This window comes from Calypte anna, chromosome 2 (assembly GCF_003957555.1).
Source record: "Calypte anna isolate BGI_N300 chromosome 2, bCalAnn1_v1.p, whole genome shotgun sequence".
Taxonomy (NCBI): domain Eukaryota; kingdom Metazoa; phylum Chordata; class Aves; order Apodiformes; family Trochilidae; genus Calypte; species Calypte anna.
The window spans coordinates 32,738,613-32,759,745 of record NC_044245.1 but is presented as its reverse complement, the minus strand read 5'-3'; the positions used below and the strand labels follow the sequence as shown (position 1 = coordinate 32,759,745).

The 21,133-nt window shown below is 42.9% G+C and overlaps 1 protein-coding gene across 1 annotated transcript; it reads right to left on the bottom strand.

Annotated features, from left to right (window-relative positions):
• Positions 1–11,597: 11,597 nt before the first annotated feature.
• NPY (neuropeptide Y) lies at positions 11,598–20,378 on the bottom strand. The gene is made up of 4 exons (XM_030445501.1): positions 20,308–20,378; positions 19,946–20,133; positions 14,951–15,031; positions 11,598–11,866 (listed from the first exon to the last, which is right to left on the bottom strand). Exons 2-4 carry the CDS (start codon positions 20,131–20,133, stop codon positions 11,842–11,844), a joined length of 294 nt encoding a protein of 97 aa, XP_030301361.1. The 5' UTR covers positions 20,308–20,378; the 3' UTR covers positions 11,598–11,841.
• Positions 20,379–21,133: the final 755 nt, after the last annotated feature.

The following is a 21,133-nucleotide window of genomic DNA, read 5'->3' as shown; positions in this document are numbered from 1 at the left end:
TTTTTTTTTTCTTTTTTCTTTTTTTTTTTTTTTTTTTTTTTTTTTCCAGCACAGGTGGGGCTGATGAAGCCTTGAAACAGCTTTCCCAAGGAGGCCTGGGTGTGGCCGTGCCTCCTCCTGCAGTGCTGAGGTGCTCTGAATGCCCCCAATCTGCCCAGTGCCATGCTGAGTGCAGGAGGGTACAAAAAAGCAGCTCACAGCAAACCAAATGCAGGAGTGATCTTCTTCCACTTCTGAATCACTGCCTGCACAAAGGAAACAGCTGAGGCCACGAATCAGGCAGCTTAACAGGTCACTGCACTCTTCAAGTGTTTCCCTTCCAGCTTGTCTCTAAACAATACAGAAGAAATGTCTGATCACATTCCCTTCATTAAGGGGGCGTAAACGCAGTGAGTAAATCTGCCACAATGTGCCATCCACTCACTGGCCAGTGAGGTGTAACATCCAGATCCTGTTAACATCACAGGAACATCACCACCAAAAAAGGTTCAGGTCTGTGAACTGACTGGTTTGGCTTTTTTTTCCAGATGCAGAGCTGACAACAGGAAGCATTTGCAAAAATCCTACTTCATGCAAGCATGAAGACAATTAGTTTTAATTATCTCCGTGGCAGTAGATACACCATACTGAGGATCACCTGGTGCTGCCCAGTGAAGCACTGACTGGTGCTGCTGTGCCAGCTGAGCTGATGGCTGAACTAGGGTTGAACTGTCAACTGATGTTTGCATCTATTGTACCCATCCTGAAGTTGTGTAAAATTTACTTTTAGCCTCCTGCTAGGCTGCCTTTCACCATTTCCCTGCTGAGGTGGGAGCCTTATCAGCTTTGACAAGTAAGTGAGCCACAGGTCTGCTGTCTCTTATCAAACAATTCCCACTCCAGGGGGAAACGCCCCACCAACTTCACAGTACACTTTGGTCCTTCAAAATCCCCCATCTTCTGCATCCCTTGAGGCATCAAGCCCGCTAGGGACTGAGAGGTGAAAACAGAATTTCCACCCCTCTCCACAAATGCTCCTTTCTACCTGCTTGTGACCCTTGGGCTTGTGCTCAAGACCCCACAGGACAGTGGAGCTGTTGCCTCCACTGAGAGGTTTCAGGGCACTGAAAGGAGAAAGCATCAATGGTCTTAAGAGATTCTTCCCAAGGAAACTTTAATCCACTACAATATCAGGGGAGGGTTTTTTCATATGAATCTCTCAGGTATCCTGTTACTGAAACCTTCAGGTTGCAAAGGAGACCTCCACAGCAGGCAGTGCAGTTTCATACCTAGTAGGGTGCAGCAGAATGCTGAACTCTTGAGGGCATGCAAATTTACCATAAAGTGGGTTTTATATGCCATTACACCTGTTATTCTGGAAGTACCTCTTCATTATGGAAATGTTCCCAATGCCATTTATATTACAGCCCAGTCAGAGGTCACTTTCATGATTTATATTCTTCTCCTGAGCTGTACTTTTCAAACCAGAACTTATTTAGAGCAGAGATGGGAAGAAAGCAGGGCCTTTTTTAAACAGAGTATGCACAGTTTTAATGAAACTGCTTACCTAGCAGAGATAGGGATTGCCACAGCAAGGCTTACAAATGGTCAGTTGAATTTAGTGCTCTGCCTCTAATAGTGGGCTATGCTAGATGGACTAAGAAAGAGGCATAAAAACCCTGAGGAGTGTCAATATGTTTTCATAGCTGATCCACTGAATGCTCCCAATGGGGGTTTACTCTTTATCTTATTGTACAAAATTATTTAGTAAAAAAACAGTCACATCAACAACAACAAAAAACCCAAACAAACCAAGAATCCCTTTTTTTATCCCTTTATTATATCTTCTTATCATAAAAACTAGCAGTATGAGATCCACAGAGAAAAGAAATGGTCTTTCCAGGGCTGATTGCCTGGGGTGTTATGGCTTTTGCTTTTGTACTTTTCAGTACAGTTTTCCTGGTGATGCTTACTTCCACACTGTAGTTAAGGATAGTCCAACAAACCCAGGGATTCAAGGGATGAGAACAAGAGTTGAAAAATCATAGGGATGCAGCAGCAGAGGCCCAGTTTGGCCACCAAAGGCCCAGATTAGCTAGCTGAGACTTCTGAGAGAGAGAGAGCTGTGTCCAGTCAGCATGGATTTCCCACAAAAAATCTATTTACAACTAAACAAAAGTGTACACAAGAGAGGGAGAAGAAGGCAGAAAGAAAATGCTTTTCAGCTCTGAACACCCCAAAATCATGAATCAGCTCCTTTTTTCCTTCTTTTCCTGTTCACTGTGGGATAAGTAACAAGTCAAGTCTTTTCATAAGCCTCTCAAGCCTGAGCATCTGGGCCCACATTTCACATTTTCCTTCACAAGCAGATGGAGATACCCTTGCTGGGAAGGGAAGATGAAGAAACTACTTAACTGGTGTTGTCCTTCTAATCTCATGACACTCATAAATCCATGTGAATGTGGGCATTGGTGCTATCTGCTTGCTGGTGGCCCAAACAAACTGCATGAAGGAGGAAGAAGATGGGGAGGAAGGCAGGGAAGGGGTTGACACTTGTTGCCATCCCTCAGACTTGGAAATGGCTGTGGCCACTCAAGGAAGAATCTCCAGTTCATGGTTGGTCTTGTAAATCCCCCAGGGAGACCAAGACAAAATCTTGGTAAGACAGCAAGGCATCCACCTTTTGCTGACAGGGTACAACAAGGAGCTGATGATTCTCTGCTATGTCTGGCAACCATCACAACTCAGTGTTCATTTTATAAGCCACTTCCCACCATAGTGAAAAGGAGAACATACCCAAGAGCACACACACCTAAGATCTATGGTAAAATCAACTTTTTTTTTTTTTTTTTTTAATTTTAAATCCTGTCAGTTCACTCTTTTCTCTGATTTCCAAATGACAATTTTACTATCTGATTTAGCTTTGACTCACATTAGCTAGTTAGATCAATTAATGTGAATAAGCATTACACTCCGATTTTGACAGAAGATGTCTGAGCAGCACTCTGAAAGGAGAGCCACAACTGGGAGAATCACAGTACCAGGGAAACAATTGTGGGGGGGTAAGGTACTTCAAGTTTAAGCTTTAGCATATAAGCCTATATGGCTGGCAAAACCACATGATCAACCTTACTCCTTCTAAGTTATGTTAAAAGAGGTAAAGAAGTGCAATAGAAATACACATTTTCCATTAAAAAACTGTTTTGTTTGCCAGCAGCCATGTGATGATGAACAGGGAAGGCAGAGGGCTGGGTAAATACCATGCCTTTAAGCCAGCCTCTCTTGCATAATAGCTACCCAGCTGGTGCAGAAATGAAAAACATCAATCTAAGGTACCTTAACAGCATGTTAAAGCATGTACCTGTGTACCCTCAGGTACACTTCTAGAGGAAGGGCTTGTCTTTTTGCAAGTTGGTGGTTGTTCTGCTGGAGGGTAGCTGATGTTTTTCTGTGTGACTTGGCCTGGAGGCAGCTGATGCCCCTTTGAAAAGCTTTGAAGTGTGAAGCAGGTTCCCCATCAAATGACAGAAAGGAGAAAAAGAATGTTAACAGTTCAAGAAGAGAAGGAGGGTGATGTGGAGAGAAGCAGCATTAACTGAGTGCCTGGAGTAACACCTGGTCAGAGAGAAACACACTTAAGAAAATTTAAATGTAGCAGCACATCACCTCAGCCCATTTGCTTGCCAGAACATAAGGCTGAACCTCTTTTTTGTTGTTGTTGTTATTGTTGTTGTAGGTGATTTTCACGGGTTCAAGTAATTATTATTGTCAAAGAAGGTGGTAAATCAGAACAGATAGATGAAGGGAAAGGAGATTTCTTCCCACCTAAATACAGCTCATTATTAATACCCAGGTGTGACTCAGGGACCAGGAAATACATTTTAGTCCTGTAGTCCTGTTATTGTGACAGTCACCACGAGTGCTGAAGCACAGACACTGACGTGTATGGAGCTGCAGAGGGCCCAGGTACCACTGCCTGCTCGCCTGTGGAGAAATGGAAAATGTACTTCTGGAGAAGACAGATAAGGCAGCCAATTTAAAATATGCTTTTAAGCAGTTCTAAATGCAATTCATATTTTAAGAGCAGATTTAAGTTAAGGCCCTGGTGCAGCAATGCAAAGCTTCATGTCAAAAGTCAGTGATTTTCTGCCATTTCTGATGGCTGATTTGAAAGCAGCAAACAACTGTGGTCAAAGTTAAAACATTTCAAATAAGAATGTATTAAAAACAAGTTAACATTTCTGATTGATAGGATTATTTATCTTTGACTACTCTTGCTTAGAAAAAGATGGCTATACCAAAAAGTGTCCAAGCTTTTGAGCTATTAATATTCAATTAATAAAACTCCTGTTTTACATGACTTCATCAGAATCCACCTTCAAGCTCTATCATGCAGTGAGACAAGTACTGAAATAATAGGTTAAAAAAAAAATAATACATTTTGCCATTGCTGATGGGACAGGATTTGTAAAAGAGTGTGGGAAAGGCAGTATTTCCAACTACTTTAGTGGGGAAGATTGCTGAGTTACAGTAATCATCAGAAACAGGGCAGTGTGAATGAATGGCTAAATTAAAGAAAATCATCCCTCCCTATAAAAGTTTGTATCCTAAATGCAGAGCAGCATCAAATTGACATCCATCTGTACTTTCCATATAAAAGAAACAAAATCCAGAACAGCCACTAAGAAGGTGCTTTTTAAAGGAAAAGAAGCCTGAAAATGGAACACAGGCACTTGTGGAAAGACCAGTATGAGACATTTCTTCAAGAGGTAATCATCAGCTTAACACAGTGTCCTAAGCCCTCATTCTTAACAATACAAACATATTCCTTTGAGAAAGAGTATTTCACATCCTTGTACCTCTAGGAGAGACTTACAGCCTCCTGGGAAAGCCACCATGGGCAGGCTGTGACAGCCACAGGCACCATTAGGCACCATCAGCTGTTTCCACTAGGACATCTCATGGCTCTCCTGTTCTCATCAGTTCCATTTTTCAAAGGTGGGATGCCTCTGGACTCATTTCCAAAGGTATTTATTTATCTTGAAACTCACATCTGGAAAGCAGAGGCCTCAACAGTCCCCAGCCTGGGACCTCCTATCCTGGGCAAGCAAAAATGAGATTAACAAAGAAGTCTAAAATCTTCTGAGTTGACCACCAGTCTCTTAAGTGTAGGTCCTAAATTCACAATGTTTATTGTGGTTTTATGTAAAAATCAGGATTTTTCCCATGCTTTTAAGCAGTCAGGGGTGAAATGGATTTAGGTAATAGGGTGCTTTAAAAAAAAATCCCATTGGTTGTCCTTCTGCATGTCTGAGAACATAAGTGTGCTTGATCATCTGATTCAGGTTCTCTTGGGGAAGCCCATGGTAATAATTCAAGAGTTTTGCTATTCTCATACTCATTATCTGTTCTGGCTGAGGGCTCCATGTGGGACTTCAGGCAGAGATACCTGTGATACTTGTTCTTCCTAATAACACAGAGCCCTTAGGAAGAGCATTTCATGTGCACAGCAAAACATCTAACAAATGAAAGACAGGAAATAAGTTGTGAATGCTCCATCCCTGGAAGAGTTCAAGGCCAGTCTGGATGGGGCTTTGGGCAACCTGGTCTGGTGGGAGGCATCCCTGCCCATGGCAGGGGGGCTGGAACTGGATGATCTTTAAAGTCTCTAAAAAACCAAACCATTCTGTGACTCTGTGAACATACACAATGGACTAATATGTCCAAAATGGACATTCAACTCTGCCTTGCCCCAGACTCCAAAAATTACCCTAGATCTAAACAAACAGCAATAATATCCTCAGGACAGGCTAAAAACCCTTCTCTCCAGCCAGTTCCCCTAGTTCTGAGTACTCCCAATTACCAGACCATTACTGTCTGTAATCAGCATTGATAGCCTGGCCCCGGGATGAGCTTAAATTGAGTCCCTCAGGGACTGGATCAGCCTGGGGTATGTTTAAAATCTTGAATTTAGTTGGAGTTTACTTCATGGTCAGTCAGCAAGTGCAAGACTGGGGCTGGGTGTCCATGCAGGAGCTGCTTGCAGGTCCAGGTTAAATATAGCTTGGACAGTCTCTGGGCCTGGCAAAGACCTGGGCATTAGAGAAAAGCAAACAACTTAGATGAGGAAGAGCTTAGCAAACACACATATTAGCTGGAAACAAGATAACGTTGCACTACCTGTTTTGTAGCACATCCTTAATTGCTGTAATTACAGAATCTATAAGGACAAGGCTGCAGGTGCTGTAGGACCACTATAACCTACTTACCATACTCATTTATAAGCCTGAGATTCCTCCCACTCTCTTTCACTGCATGTGGATGGAATATCTCTCTAGTCTAGGCTGATTTTTTTATTATTATGGTTCAACAGACTGGAGCACAATGTGCACCATATCTGGAGCCTCCAGGTGCTGCTGTAATACAGATAAATAAATGACTGATAATAATACAGCGAGGTAAACAAAACACACTGGCTTGATAGGAATTACTGCATTAGTTCAGCAATTTTCACTCGGTAGCAATCTCTCACTCATGGTACCAAAACAAAGTGAGAAGGGTTGTTTTTTTTTACATTTTCATTACTGTGTGAGTTAATTACTCTTTGATAATTTTTACCAGGAAATCATTATTAAATATTAAAATTAAACGCCATATCTGACATAATTTCAACTTGTGATATGATAATCTGTAAATTATTGATGTGAAGACAGACAATGATTTATAACTCCAGGCTCATAATCTGTCCCCAGGTGACAGATTTAGCATTTAGTTTTCTGACTTCACTGAACTCCATCCAAAAACTTTCTTTTCTGTCATCAGGATCCACCTATTTCATTCACACACAACATCCCAGATACTGCTGGCAGAAAGTAGTAGAAACCACTTGCTCTTTGCCAAATCAAATCTCCTTTAGGGGCTACACTTTCAGAGCCAGGAAAGGTGTTTCTCAGAGCTCTGTATTCACAAATCAATGCAGCCCCAGGAGAATATTTACCTCTTCTTATTTCTAGAAACACACTGTGCAGGTCTCAAGACAGATCTGTTTGACCAAAATAAGTAACCATAAATTAAGTTTTTATTTAATTTTAGAAAATACTAATTTAAATACCTTGCTGAATATCACCAGAATACTATCAATGTCTGGCAACAGTTATTTTAAGTTTGAGAAACAGTTGAGATGTGCAGAGTTGGGAAATAAGACAATGGCGTAAGATCATAAAATGGTTTAGGTTGGCAGAACCTTAATCTCATTCCTGACACAGGCAGAGACAACTTCCACAAGAGCAGGTTGCCCCATCCAGCCTGGCCTTGAACACTCCCAGGGATGGGTAATCCACACCTTCCCTGGGCACCCTTGCACTAAAGAATTTCTTCCTAATATCTAATCTAAATCTACCCTCTTTCATCTTAAAAACCATCACCCCTCATCCAGTCACTACATGCCCTTGCAAAAAGTCCCTCTCCAGTTTTCCTGTAGGCCCTTCAGGTACTGGAAGGCTGCTCTGAGGTCTCCCTGGACCCTTCTCTTCTCTAGGCTGAACAACCCCCAGTCTCTCAGTGTGTCACCATCGGAGAGGCTCCATCCCTCTCAACATCATTGTGTCTCTCTCTCCTCTGGGCTTGCTCCAACAGCTCCATGTCCTGCTTCTGTTGGGGGCTGCAGAACTGGACACAGCACTTCAGGTGGGGCCTCACAAGAGAGGAGCAGAAGGGGAGAATCACCTCCCTCAACCTGATGGCCATGCTTCTGAAGTGAACCTTGAAAGTTCAGATCAACACCTATAATGCTTTTGATTTTGAGGGAAAACACAAATTAATGAAAGATGTTCTAGGAAATATTTCCCAGTAAGATTTTTTACTAACATTTGAAAAATTATAGTCATTCTGAAAGGAATTTGTTCTTACGAGATTTTTTTGTTTGTGTTTTTTTAACCCAAAAGGTTTTTTGGGAAAGAAGGAGGGGGTGCTATAAAGCATCTGTAGAAAGAAAAGTGATGATCACCCACGTCTTGTGATAGCCCAGTTTGGAAATCTAAAGGAGGCATGTTCTCTCTCTTGACTTTTGCATTACAAAGACACAGCTGCTCATTCCTGATATTTTGCTGTTTCTCAATTTCCAGATTTCACTTTCCAATGGAAAAGAAAAAAGCAGAGACGTTCACAACTAAATTCTGCCCTACCTTCTGCTGAAGTTTGTTTAAAACTATTGACATTTAGGGGCTAATGGTCATCAGGTGATAACACAAGGGTGGGAAAGGGAAAAAAGATCATGTGTTGGATTTACTTCAGTGCTCCTGAAGGTCACGTGGCCATGCAAGAGAGGGTGCAATCCCATGGGAAACACAGAGAAATGGTCAGTTCAGCTTAAAAATATCCCTCCCACACGTACCAAGTGCTGCTGGGGTGAGCAGAGCATGGGGCAGTGGTTCAGACCACTGTGGAAAGCATTTGATACTGCATCTGAAACTTTTCATAGAATCATAGAATGGCTTGGGTCGGTAAGGACCTTGAAGATCATCTAGTCCTAACTCCTTATTTGCCATCTACCTGGTAAATACCACCTCATTCAAGATAATGTGATGGGTTTGGGCAGTGCTGCCCATCCTGGGCCACCAAGAAGGAGCTCTGGGGCTCTGCAGTGTATCCCCTGACAGTCTCCTCATCCCCACACCACATGGGGTGACAAGTGCTGCTATGTCCAAGCTCTGCTTTGGGGCCAGGAAATCTACCAAAATCATTCCTACCTTGACTGCCACTGTAATGGCACCATTGCAGCCTCCTACCCCCCAAATCCATTGTGCTCCTGTCCCTTCCAGCTCTGCACCACTGCCATCTCCATGCTGTTGCATGCCTCCAGGCAGGTGATGGTGGAGACTGCAGCTGGGATGTTGTCTCCTCACTGATCAGCTGTGATCCCCTGTGTTTGGGATCATCTGATAGAGTAAAGCTGCCCTGCCAGCTGCAGACTGTCCATGCCCCTTCGGACCACCTCTCAGATAACAAGTGAATAAAATTCAGCGTGATAGGTGGATCTTTCCCCTTCACCAGGGAAGGGGGACAGCAGTTAGCCAGTGAGGGCAGGGGCCACCCCCACTACCCCAATTTGTTCCAGCACCAGTCACAGGAATAACATCTCCCTCTATGGCTAGGCAGAAGAGAAATAGCCATCAGAGACTGGGGGATTTCTGTCTTTTGGGACAGAACATTTTCAGAGCAGAAAGCATTGCAATGGGCTGCATTTCTAGGGCTGCAGAGAGAAAAGGATAGAGAGAATTTCCACTGCTAGAAGATACATGGGATCATCTATATCCCTTCTTTGGTCAAATGAAAGCTGGGCATAACTGAGACATATATTATAGAAATTGCCAAAGGTAAAGGTGGGCTGTCTTTTAAATGTTTCACACCTATCTATGTACGTGATTTCAAACCCACAATAAATAAAGGAGAAAATTACTATCGCCTGCTTTTATGGGTCTTGCTTCTTATTGTTTCTTCTGATGCTTCATCAGATTCTGACATCAATTTCAGCCTTTGTTTCCCATGGTTAGAGAGAAAAATATGAAAAGACCAACCCTAATGTTAAAATGCAGAAGCCACACCAAACAAATCCAACATTTATCTTCATTTCACAGCTCATTTTTTACATCTATACTGCAATTCTGAGAGCTGATCCAGTATTTTCAGTGTCCTGGCCTGTCAAGGGTGGTATATGAAGTACACAAGGAAGCTGAAGGCTAAGCACTTTTGACTTCTACAGCAATGCTGTGTCTGCCCCAGAGAACACACACAGATTTTAGAAAAAAAAACCAAACAACAACATAGTACAGTGTGGATAGATAAATATTTCACTAGTGCTTAACCTTGCTTCTGCCTTTGCCAGCTCATGAGTTAATAAATCTGGCAGTTTTCCTAGATTTTCTATATGGATGGGAGTTCTTGAAGTTCAAGAAAACTCAGGTGATTGAGTAGAACAGCTCAGCATGAGTAACTAGCTTGCACTAATTCTCCTTTAACACTTTATTTCTCCATCAAGGCACATTTGTAATGATAGTACTAAGCAACACAACTTTAATTTGTTATCTACTGATTTCACCATTTACATGGTCAACAATACATATGGAGATATTAGGAATTACCAGGAAATAGAGATATTATATAGCAGATACCTCACTACTATGCAGTTTTTGTTTTAATAACTTTTCAAAGCAGAACTTTTTGTGGACTATAACCCAGCAGGTCCTGACCTGTGGTTGACGGGCTCCTGCTAGCTCCAGAAAGCTGTGGCCATCCTGGAGTCCCTCTGGACATTGTCACTTTGGGTGGCAACAGCCTCTCCTGGGGGGCTCAAACATTTTTGTAATACTAGACTGCTCTTGATCTTCACAATTTCATGTGTAGCACTGTGACACCCATCAGTAAGTGAAAGTATTGATGCTGAAAGCAAAATTTGCCCATTCCAGTGACACCCAAGTGTTTTACAAAAAAAGGAAAAAGGTGTTTTGCTTTACTGAAGACAGTGTGACCACAAAAGCTGCCCAGTCCTGGTCACCTGGTAATGCTTTGCAAATGTACCCAGTGTGCATTTATAGAAACCTGGAACCTACTGGCATGGACACATCTCTCCTGAGGGCAACAACCATGCTGAAGCAGTTGAAGGAGATGTAAAGACATGAAACTTTCACACTGCTTCCTTTCTGATTTGGACCTTTTTATGGGCTTTATTATGCAGCATTCAGTCACAGTGTATAAGTAAAAGCAGTGCCTAACTATCAGGAACCAAAGACCAGCATTTGTGGCATGCCCGGTGTGGGCCCTGTCCGTACTGCAAAATACTTAACTGTGAACTACACCACTTAAGAATGAGGCTAACATGCTCATATTATCTTACTTTGAATAGAAACTTTAAGGATTTCTTCAAAAGTCCTTGTGTCTAAGTCCCTCATTAGGCTAGTGATGAAATTAATACAATAAAATTATTTAAAAAAATTATAGAAAAAGATAAAAATAACCTGAAGGCAGTTCCCCTTGTCCCTGTTTCAGGTACCTTCTCATGGTAGAAACAGAAATCATTAATGACTCCAAATGAGGGAGGCTCAGAGTGCAAGTACCCAAAGAGCTGTGATTTTTACCAGCATGCTCCTTCCTAAGGGCTTAGGCAATGTTACACATCTCATTTCTGGCACAAATAGCGGTAGATGATGAGTTACTTCAGATACTGTTTTCTTTTGCTTTGCATATTGCCAAAACATAGACATTAGATCTGTCTCATTCAAAATCCCTAATTCAGGCTTACAGCCAAGTTCAAGCCAATTTTGAGGAGTTAGCAGAATTAAACAGTGACTTACTCCTTTGTATTTTGAATATGCTATTAATTTTAGCACATTTGTCAATGTAACCACAAAGTAAGCTTTTAGTATGGTCATTCTGAAAAATCACCCCTCAGAACACTATTTTCCCAAATTAGGTACTCTATGTTAAATTATTTTAAACATTTCTGCATAAATCAAGCAGCTGGGATGAGTTTGAGGCCACAAAAAATCATAGCTTCATTTACTTTGCACACTAATTACTGTAATAACTGTGATGCTATTGCTGCCCATACTCCTTTACACTACAGGGAAGTTATAATTCAGTTTTAATAGTTTAAAACCACTCTTTTGTTTTCATTTAATATGTTATATTTTGGAATGCACAAATAATTTATTTAAATAAAGGTATATACAAATATGATGAAGGAAAAACTCTACAGAATTCAGTACAATGGCTGCATGCATTGGGAATGATGCTATGATCTGCTTCACAGACGTGGAGTATGAACAGAAAACTAGGAAAAGTTTTGAAGGTGTGCTGAAAATCCCATCACCACATCGAAGGGTCTTCAAACCTGGAATACATATTATGAATAAAAAATAACCATTAAACACATTTTAAAGCCCCTTCTGAAAAATCTGAAGTTAGAACTACCTGAAACATTCATTTTAATAACAGCAGCAATGAGGAATAGATATGCATATTTGCAGTTGAAGTTTGGATATGCAGTTGCTATCAAAGCAAAGGGACAGAATTTCTTCTTCTGGACATTCTAGATGTCCAAAAGTCTACACTTTGGTGCCAGAACTTGCCTCTCCATACTTCTGCCCTGGAGCCATTTTTTACACCACCTGCTTTATGCCATCAAGTTTTATGAAATGAAATTCATAATGAATTTATTTTTTTTTAAGATATATTTTTCACTCTAACTCAGGAGTAAACAATTTCCAAAGAGAATCCATGGAGACAAACAAAATCATGTCCTGCTGTGAGCACCTTCAAACAAAATTGGATTTCACAGCCACCATCCTAAAATATTCTCGTTGTATTTCACTGCTCAATATCAAATGTTTGAAATGTGGTGAAAGGGGTGCTGAGGGCAGGATTTGATCCAGAGGTCTTCTGCTTGCCAACAGCTGTTCTGCCTACACTGAAGGAAAGTCAGTAAGTGAGAGAACATGGAGGGAAGCCAGGGAAAATGCATTTGCCAAGATTTTTCCTATCTAAAAGCTGGGCATCTAGTCTTGATTAAACATCCAGTCTGCCTCCACAGTCACTGGAGAGATACTGACACCTAGAGAGGGGAACTGATATCCTGTCCATTTAAGGATAGAAGGCTCATTTCGGAGACACCCAACCCTCTGACTGACAGCAAAGGCAGCCTAGACAACCACTTCACCCTAGATAACTAACTTCTAAAGAGGCAGTATTAGGAGAGATTAACCCTGTTATTGAGTATTAAGCATTTTCTCACAACTCCACAAGATCATCACATGTTTTTGTCATAAGAACTTACTTGTACTCAGGTTAAGGTACCCTCTTTTTTTTTTACTCCTTATCTTCCTAGTTTCTGACTGGTTTCTCTAACAGTTTCCCTCATCTTTCTTCATATGGTCAGACATAGATCTAGACTGCAAAATACTTTGGGGCCTGTTTTAGTCAGCAAAAGTGAAAAGTCAAATCAGACCAGATAAGCTGAATATAATTCAATGTTAATTACAAATCTACCACAAACTTTCTGACTCTTGAAGTGTGTTTCTCTGCCATTGATTCACTGATTGCAAACTACATCTGCTCCATATCTGGCTATGTATATAACTATTTCCAAACCAAATACTTGATTAATTTAAGCTCAGGATAATACCTTTCATTCACTGAGTTTGCTTTCCTCCAGCAAGGGTGTACCTGGGTATATTTGCTGAGTGTGGAGCTACCTGCCCCTGCACAACTTTCCTAAGTTAGCCACCAGCTTTCAAACCCTCTGGACAATTCCAACCAAATCAGAGAGAGGTACAGGTAATCTCAGAGACATTAAGTTCCTGATGTGCCATGAAATGCAGGACTGGGTAGAAAGAAGATTTAATTATGTCTTCGCATGGAGGAAAAACCCAGAGCAGGGTTCCAAATCCATACAGGGTTTTATCCTAGAAAATATATCCATAGGAAACTAGACACATTGTTCCCAGTACTCCCATAATTGTCATCGATGAATGACAAATGCCATGCTCAGTTTAAACTGCTGTGACAGGGGGTATGAAATAAAAATCTGTTTCTCATCAATTCTTGATCTTAAATGCAGGCTAATTTGTTATCTTGTGCATGAGTTTTTGCTCCCTGGTGTGTTAGAAATAGCATTATTGAAACAATAATAGTCATAAAGTTCTGTTGTGAAGGGGTGAAAATTATGGAGTATTAGACTTTGTACTACCCTGTGTGCTGCCTCAAATCCATGGCAGCGGAAATTTCCCATTATGTGAGGGCTCTGCCTCATCATTACCAAACACAAAATAATCCAAATACATTTCACTGCACTCCATGCATTTCTTTACATAAGCATCTGCAGAGAAAACTGCATCCCCACAGCTGTGGTTAGTCATCAGCTGTAAGTCAGTGGCCCTCCTAGGCACAGAACTGGGAGTTCATGGACAACCTCCCTCCATGGCAGTGGGAATTTTGGTCACCCTTCAGTGACAAGATCATGCTCTAAATACAGTGCTACAGACTATTATGCTTAAGTACTTAATGAGTCAAACTGAGCCTTTGTACACCTGATGGAAGTGCAGAGAATTTGCCTGAAGACCCTTGAGATGGCTACTGGGCAAAAACATCTATTTCTGCAGTAGAAGAAAATTATGAGCAAACTTTCAGGCTCTCAGTAAAGGCTTCAACTGAGCTCATTCAAGCTTGATTTTGAGTGAAATTAAAACCAATATTTTCTTTCGTGACCAAAGACTCCCTCTGCATCTTACTTTTTCTACATACCTACTTTTATGTTGTGTAAATTGTAGTCACTACTAAAGCTAAAATGTTCTTGTGTTATTACCTAACTAGATAAATACAGCATGTACATTTGAAATCCCACTGCTGTTTGAAACACCACTGTAATTTTAACCAAGGACAAATGGAAATACAAAAGCCTTTCTTTCCCTTTGTAAATTATTAGGTAAAAAAAACCCAGTGTGAAATACTGTATTTTAAAGACCAGTCATAGCTGGGCATTTGTGTCTAAGTCAATGTATGTGCACATTTACCACTCACAAATATATAAAGGAAAAAAGATTAAACATGTTTGAGGAGCAAATGAGTAGAAAAACACAACTCTGGGGGCTCTAATCGGGCATCAGGCACCAGAATAAAATTCTGTGTAAAAAAGTCCAGTAAGGGGCAAGAGTTGTGGGAATCCTATCCTTCCTTCACACAGCAGGTATGGCCCGCTCCCAAAATCAGGACAATACTCTACCTGGTAAGGCATTTCTTGCATTCACAGATGGTGCTCACTCTTAAGAAAAAGGGAATTTCAAATGTTTTTTTCAGAACATGCTTACCAAGCTGTTGGTGGCATGTGTTTTCTCTCAAACATATTTATTGATTGATAACAAATGGAACTGTAAAACCTAAAGGAGAAGTGAAAGCCACCACAAAACTTCTTCATACATACCTGGATCTAGGAATATTTTCTGTGCTTTCTCTCAACAAGAGGTCTGAGATCAGTGTCTCTGGACTTGATCTCTTTCCATATCTAAGGAAAGAGGAAAAAAAAAAGTATATTTTTGCATATGTTGAGTTTTAACAATTAAAACTAAGCACAAGATCACTGGACATATCTTTTCAGAAAAACTAACAGAGCAGACATAAATATGACCTTCTGGCAAGTACTTTAACTTCACTTAACCATGTGAGGAAATGTTTTTTCTTCAGAATTTCTTTGAATCTATTTTTTTTATAATTGTGTTACATGATAGTATTGAGAAACTAAGTATTTCTCAGTTTGATCACTGTTCCTGTATACTGTAGAACCTTGCACCTTCCTGAGGAGAGCAAGGGGGAAGGGGGAGGAAGCTGCACAGGATGTGACCTCCAACCATGTCACTTTCTGCCTATGAACACAGCTCCACCATCTCATTAATGATCACATTGGTTTCAGTCCTACTGCATTGTAAATGAAGAGTCAATTGTACTGACTAAGTGAATAGAAAACTCACTCAGATATGCCATATTATTCAAGAAAATAGCCAAGATTTTTTTAGGATTGCTAGTACCTTTGGGGCTGCCCATCACATTGCACATTAGGTTGTAAAAACATGGTCATGGGAGAGAAAAACTTTCTGAATTTCTTCTTTGATTAAATGGAATATCACCAGCTCCCTTTGTCCTCTATTTTACACAGAGGCTTACTTTCTATTCCTCTTTTATTTTTTCAGAAATCCTGAATACTCAACATTGCTCAGCTGCAATTCCTGCTTCTTGGGAAGGAATTTGCTCTCTTTTCTGGAGACAACAGAAGCCACAATGAGCAGCCAGACTGACAGACACTTCTCCACTATAAGGATGCATTAGCCTAAGAGTGATAACTACAAACAAATGCTCCTTGGGTTGGAAAGAATTAAGATCATGGTTTGTAACTCGTGTGTGCAATTAGTCTGAATCACAAAGTACATTAACAGATAACATCTTTGTGAATGCCACTTGAGTGAAATTCTGATTCCAGAGAAATCAAAGGTGTAAATAAGGACTTGGATTTTATCCATTCCTGCTAGGACGTGTCTCCAATGACTTGACCTAAATTTTGGGGAAAAAAACCAAAAAAACTTCCCAAACCGTACTTCAAAAGCTAGCAGGTTTATTACTTGATGCCACAGTCATTTCATTCAATCTTTTGTATTTGTACACTGACTTAATCAGTTTAGCAAATCACCTGTGCTGCAGAAAGATAAAGCACCAGTTTTAGAGTTTTAAAGTAAATTTCTTAGTCTAAACTGACTGGGAGCAGGTATCTGAAAAGAAACAGCCAGATACAATAAAATGCTGTTACAGTAACATAATCAAGTATGATGCTGAATCAAATATCTTGCACTCCATCACCACAAAGGGATTTTTTTCTTTCTATCTCTCTATTCCAATTAATATGTATGTGCCCTGGACTTCCAACTGAGGAGGAATCTCATTTGCCATTGTTTTAAAGAAACCAATTTAATAAATCAAAAACTGGCTCCAACAGGTCATACTTGGGCACCACTCCCACTGACCTGTTGGACAGTTTCACCTGAATAAGAAATGGGTAGCAAATCTTTAGGGTGCAGAGGTTTGTGCAAATCACCAAGATGACTGTATTGGGAAGACACCTTTTAAATTAATCCCTTTATCACCCTGGGCTAGACTAGTGCTGCTGCCTGTGCTGGATGGACCCACCATGTCCTCATGCATGAAAGCTGCACACGTGGAAATTGCCAACTGTGACCAACTGTGCTGGACAAGAAGGAGTTGCTCTTCCTATGTCAGATGCCTGAACCTCCTGTCTGCCCTGTAATTTCACCACTGGGAAACAACCATGCTACAGCCATAATAAAAAATGGGCCATGGGCAAAGACAATCTCTTCTTACTGAAGCAGATGCCCTGGGAGATCTTTGCTCCAGCTCCTTCGTGCTCTGCTCCTTGTCAACCCTACCCAGCTCTGAGACTATGTGAACACAGAAAGCTAGGACATTATTTGCTGTTAGGGAAACACTTTTCACAAATACCATAGCCCTTTTCAAAAGAGCTCTCCAAGTCTTGTGAAAATACTTAGTCAGATTTTATGCTCAGCTTGAGACCTCAGGGTCTTCTTTTTGGCCACACTGATAACCCACAACTCCAGATGAAGTCAAAAGGATTGAAAAGAAAGCATACTTACTCTGATTAGGGACACAATATCTCAGACTCAGTGAAATATCAGAGTTTTCTGTGAAAACTTAGGTCTGGGGAATCAAATCCCATCAATGTTCAAGGCTGGCAATTGGATCTCAGAAGTATATTGTGATTCAAAAAACTGCCCCAAAATCTCAAGCTACTAAGATCTGTTCCACATTAAAGGATGGTGTCATGAAGTGGGAGCATCAGTACTGCCTCTCTCAGACAGACGTATATATTCTCTGCCTACAGTTCAAGCCATTTCCAGCAGGAATGCCCTTACTGTTCTGCTACAGTGCAGAAGAACCATGGATTTAAGAGCATTCTACTAGAGGTAAAAGAAAGAGGGCCTGTTGGCAAGAGGGAGTACAGGTAGTAGCAGGTAGCAGTAGAAGGAGGAGTGATTCAAGGAAAGATGGGCTCTCCAAAAAGCCCCCTGAATAGGGTGATAGCTGGCTAAGAGGCAAGGACCCCAGGATGTTTTTGAGTACAGAGGTGGGACTGATCCACAGACAAACAGACACCTTCAGGGCAGGAGTCTGTATCTGTGCTGGTCACCTTAGGCTCTCTCTATATTCATGAAGAGCTGGCACCTAAGTTAAAAGGGATCTCATCTAAAATGATAAGTCTGAAAGAGGACTGGGGACTTGTACCATACAAGTAGCTGTTTCCATCAGGTAACCTCAAGGGGGTATAAAGCTGATGGGCACAGATGTCTGCAGCTGAATGAGATGGATCTGAAGGAGAAGAATCTCAAAGGAGAGAGAGAGAGTGCAAAGCAGCCAAACAGACAAGGTCTAATGATGAGGAAGATGGTCTGGAAGGAAGAAACTTCATGGGACCCTGTGGTCACAGCAGCTCAGAGGGTAACAACACTCAAGTACTTTGATTAGGTCAGATGCAAAAGCCAGGAGGATGAGCCAGAGGCAGAGCACAGGTTGCTCAAGTACCCTCAGGAGGAGCAGGGTGAGCCTCCAGACCCCTCAACTCCTCCTTGTTACAGGGCTCCTTAACAGCACCAAGCACAAGAGACAGTGGCAAAAACCTGAAACACGACAGAAAGCTTGTTTGGTAGTTTTGTTTGGGTTGTTTTGGTGGTTCTTTTTTTTTTTGTTAACCTACGTAGTCACCTTTAAAATATGCATCATGAAATTGTCATTGTGATTGCTTTTTCTGCCAGCTTTCTCGTACTTCCAGGTCAATTCCATTCCCTTTAAATATGAGGACGGGGGTGGGAAATCTAGGTGAAACTTGAGTAACAAAATTTAAATTCTGCATTGTTTCATCCATCAGCAGCAATACCTCTTTTGGTTCATTTCAGAACCCAAATCCACACAGAGGAGTGAAAGCAGTCTCACTCTCTGAACTGTGTACTTGCACCTCAGAAATTAGAAAAAATTCTACACAGTCAACATTAAACCAAGTAGAGATTGGATGCAGAAGGAATTTTTCATATGGTTTGTTTGGGGGCTTTTGTTTGTTATTAAATATGACCTGCTTTTGAAGAGGAATTACCCTTGAAATCAGATGATGAAAGAAACAAAGGAAGAGATGGGAGACAAACCTGGAGATTCCACCACACACAAGGGGAAAGAGCAGCAGGGGCAGAACTTGAGGGCTGGATTATTTTCTGCAGGTTTCTAGACACAAAGCTAACCACGCACAGACTATCACACAGAAGCATGTCATACCCATGAACAAGCTGTGAATATTGCTTTAAAAGCTTTAAAAGTCCAGGACAGAAGAACTATATTTCTATCAGCCTCTTCATCTGTGTTATGCTATTAGTGCACTAGCAGACCACGTTATGGGTTTGCTGGGAAAGCTCTCAGTTACATGATAGCCTCCTTTCTAATTTAATTGTTCAGACTTCTAGAGGGACAAATGAAAGCCTAATTTTAGACCTCTCATCTGTTTTTGATATTGAAGAAACAGATAAATATGTCAAAGTTCTTCTGGGTTATACACTGTTCAGGAACCTCAGGGGAAATGTTTATTAATCATACTGTCTAAACTGGACAGACAATCCCAAGGAAAAGGACTTTTTACTTATTATTTGCACTTTTCTTGCACTGAGTTTTTATCTCTACTTTTAAGAAGCAAATTCATCCCCAGAAAGCCAGTCCAGAGCCTGGTAGGTTGGGGTCATGTTTTGTTCTCTTTCAGCTTGGGCTTGGGTTTTTGCTTGTGGTCTTGAGAGTTTTTGTTAGGACTAGAGGGGGTTTGGCACTCAGCTGCATGAAGTAGCTGGCAAACCACAAACACCTGGACTAGTACAACTCCTCAGCAAGGCTAGAGGGGCACTTTTTCACCTAAAAATCTTCACTGGAGTTGGTGGCAGCAAGAGAAGTGAGAAACTACTCCCACTGCCCTGTCTACCTCTGTCCAGCTCCTGGGCTACTTACGTTTTCTGTCCTTTTTGGGAGGCTCTCCCTGTGCCTGCTGTCCCGAGGTTCACATCCCTACCCGCCAGCCTGTCCCTGCCAGAGCCTGGAAGAGCTGAGGGAGCAGAGGCAGCACCGAGACCCCTGCCCCTTCTGACAACTTGGATGGTTGGAAATCCAGACCCAGAGGCATCATAGGGGTGAATGGCTGTCACTCTGCGGGAATCTGCACCGCGTCAGTCGTTCCCCGTGGCGGTGGGGGCAATAGTGCGAGACACCCAGGTGCGAGGGGGCACCTCACTTTCGTTCCCTGAATCTCGCCAAGGAAAAAAGCAGCCTGGGAACTGGGAAAGGGGGATGCTGTCCGGGCCCCTCTACCTACCTCTGCCTGGTGATGAGGTTGATGTAGTGCCTCAGCGCCGAGTAGTATCTGGCCATGTCCTCTGCGGGGGCGTCCTCGCCGGGGCTGTCCGGTTTGGAGGGGTACGCCTCTGCCAGCGTCCCCAGGCAGACCAGCAGCGACAGGGCGAAAGTCAGCACCGACACCCACAGCCTCACGGTGCCCTGCATCTGCACGGTGGGGTGGGGGAGAGCCGCCGTCAGCACTTGCTCCCCCCAACTCCTCCGACGGCGGGAGCACCGCAGCCGCCCAAGCGGGTCCCGGCCCGGCCCTGCCCGTGCCCCCCGGTCCCGTGTCTGTCCCGAATCCCAATCCCGAGCCCTCCCTCCCGTCGGGGCACTCACGGCGGCGGCTACAGCGGAGCGGCTCTCGGCTCAGCGAGGCGCTTCTTCCGCCCGTGGGTCCGGGCTCCGGAGTGAGGACTCCGCGCCTCGACGGGCTATTTTAAGGCTTCCCCGGCAGGCAGGAGGGGCCTCGGGCGATCACGCCTCGCCTGCTCCGGTCTCCCCCCACCCCTCCCCGCCCCGCTCCGCCTGCCCCTGCCCCAGCCCCGGGAGGGGCAGAGTGGACGCAGCCGGGCGGCAGCGAGGGGGCGGACGCCGCTGCTGCCCCCCCCGCAGCCGGTGCCGCCCCCGCCGCTCCGGCGCGTCCCACCGCGTCCCATCGCGTCCCATCGCAGGCTGCCCCCGGGATCTGTCCCTGGGATCTGCCGCTGAGGAGCTGCCATGCTGCCCGGTGACCGAAGCCGGGCAAGGGTACAAGCTTGGGGAAGGAGTTTACGCGATTCCTAGGGTACCGGAGGGGCCTCAAGCTTGAACTTCTCAGCAGGAGTGCTGCCGAACATAAAACTAAGAGTGTAAGATGGTTTGGGGCAACTAAAATTGCCAAATCAGTGCCACATACCTACGAAAAGCGTAAATCGTGAGGCATAACTCCCCAGGGGACTGGCAGCAGAGCTGCATCGATGAAATTGTGCCTTGCTCCATGCCCACTCTGCCAGTGAGACCTCTACACCCCTGCCAAGGGCTACCTTCTCAATGGCTTTTCTGTTTTATTTCGGTACCTGAGTCACATATGAAAGAGTCACCATGCCACGGTGCTTTCCAGATGCTGTCCTGACCCAAGAGAACCACTGCTGAATCTGGGACAAGGCAACCTCCCCCAGCAACG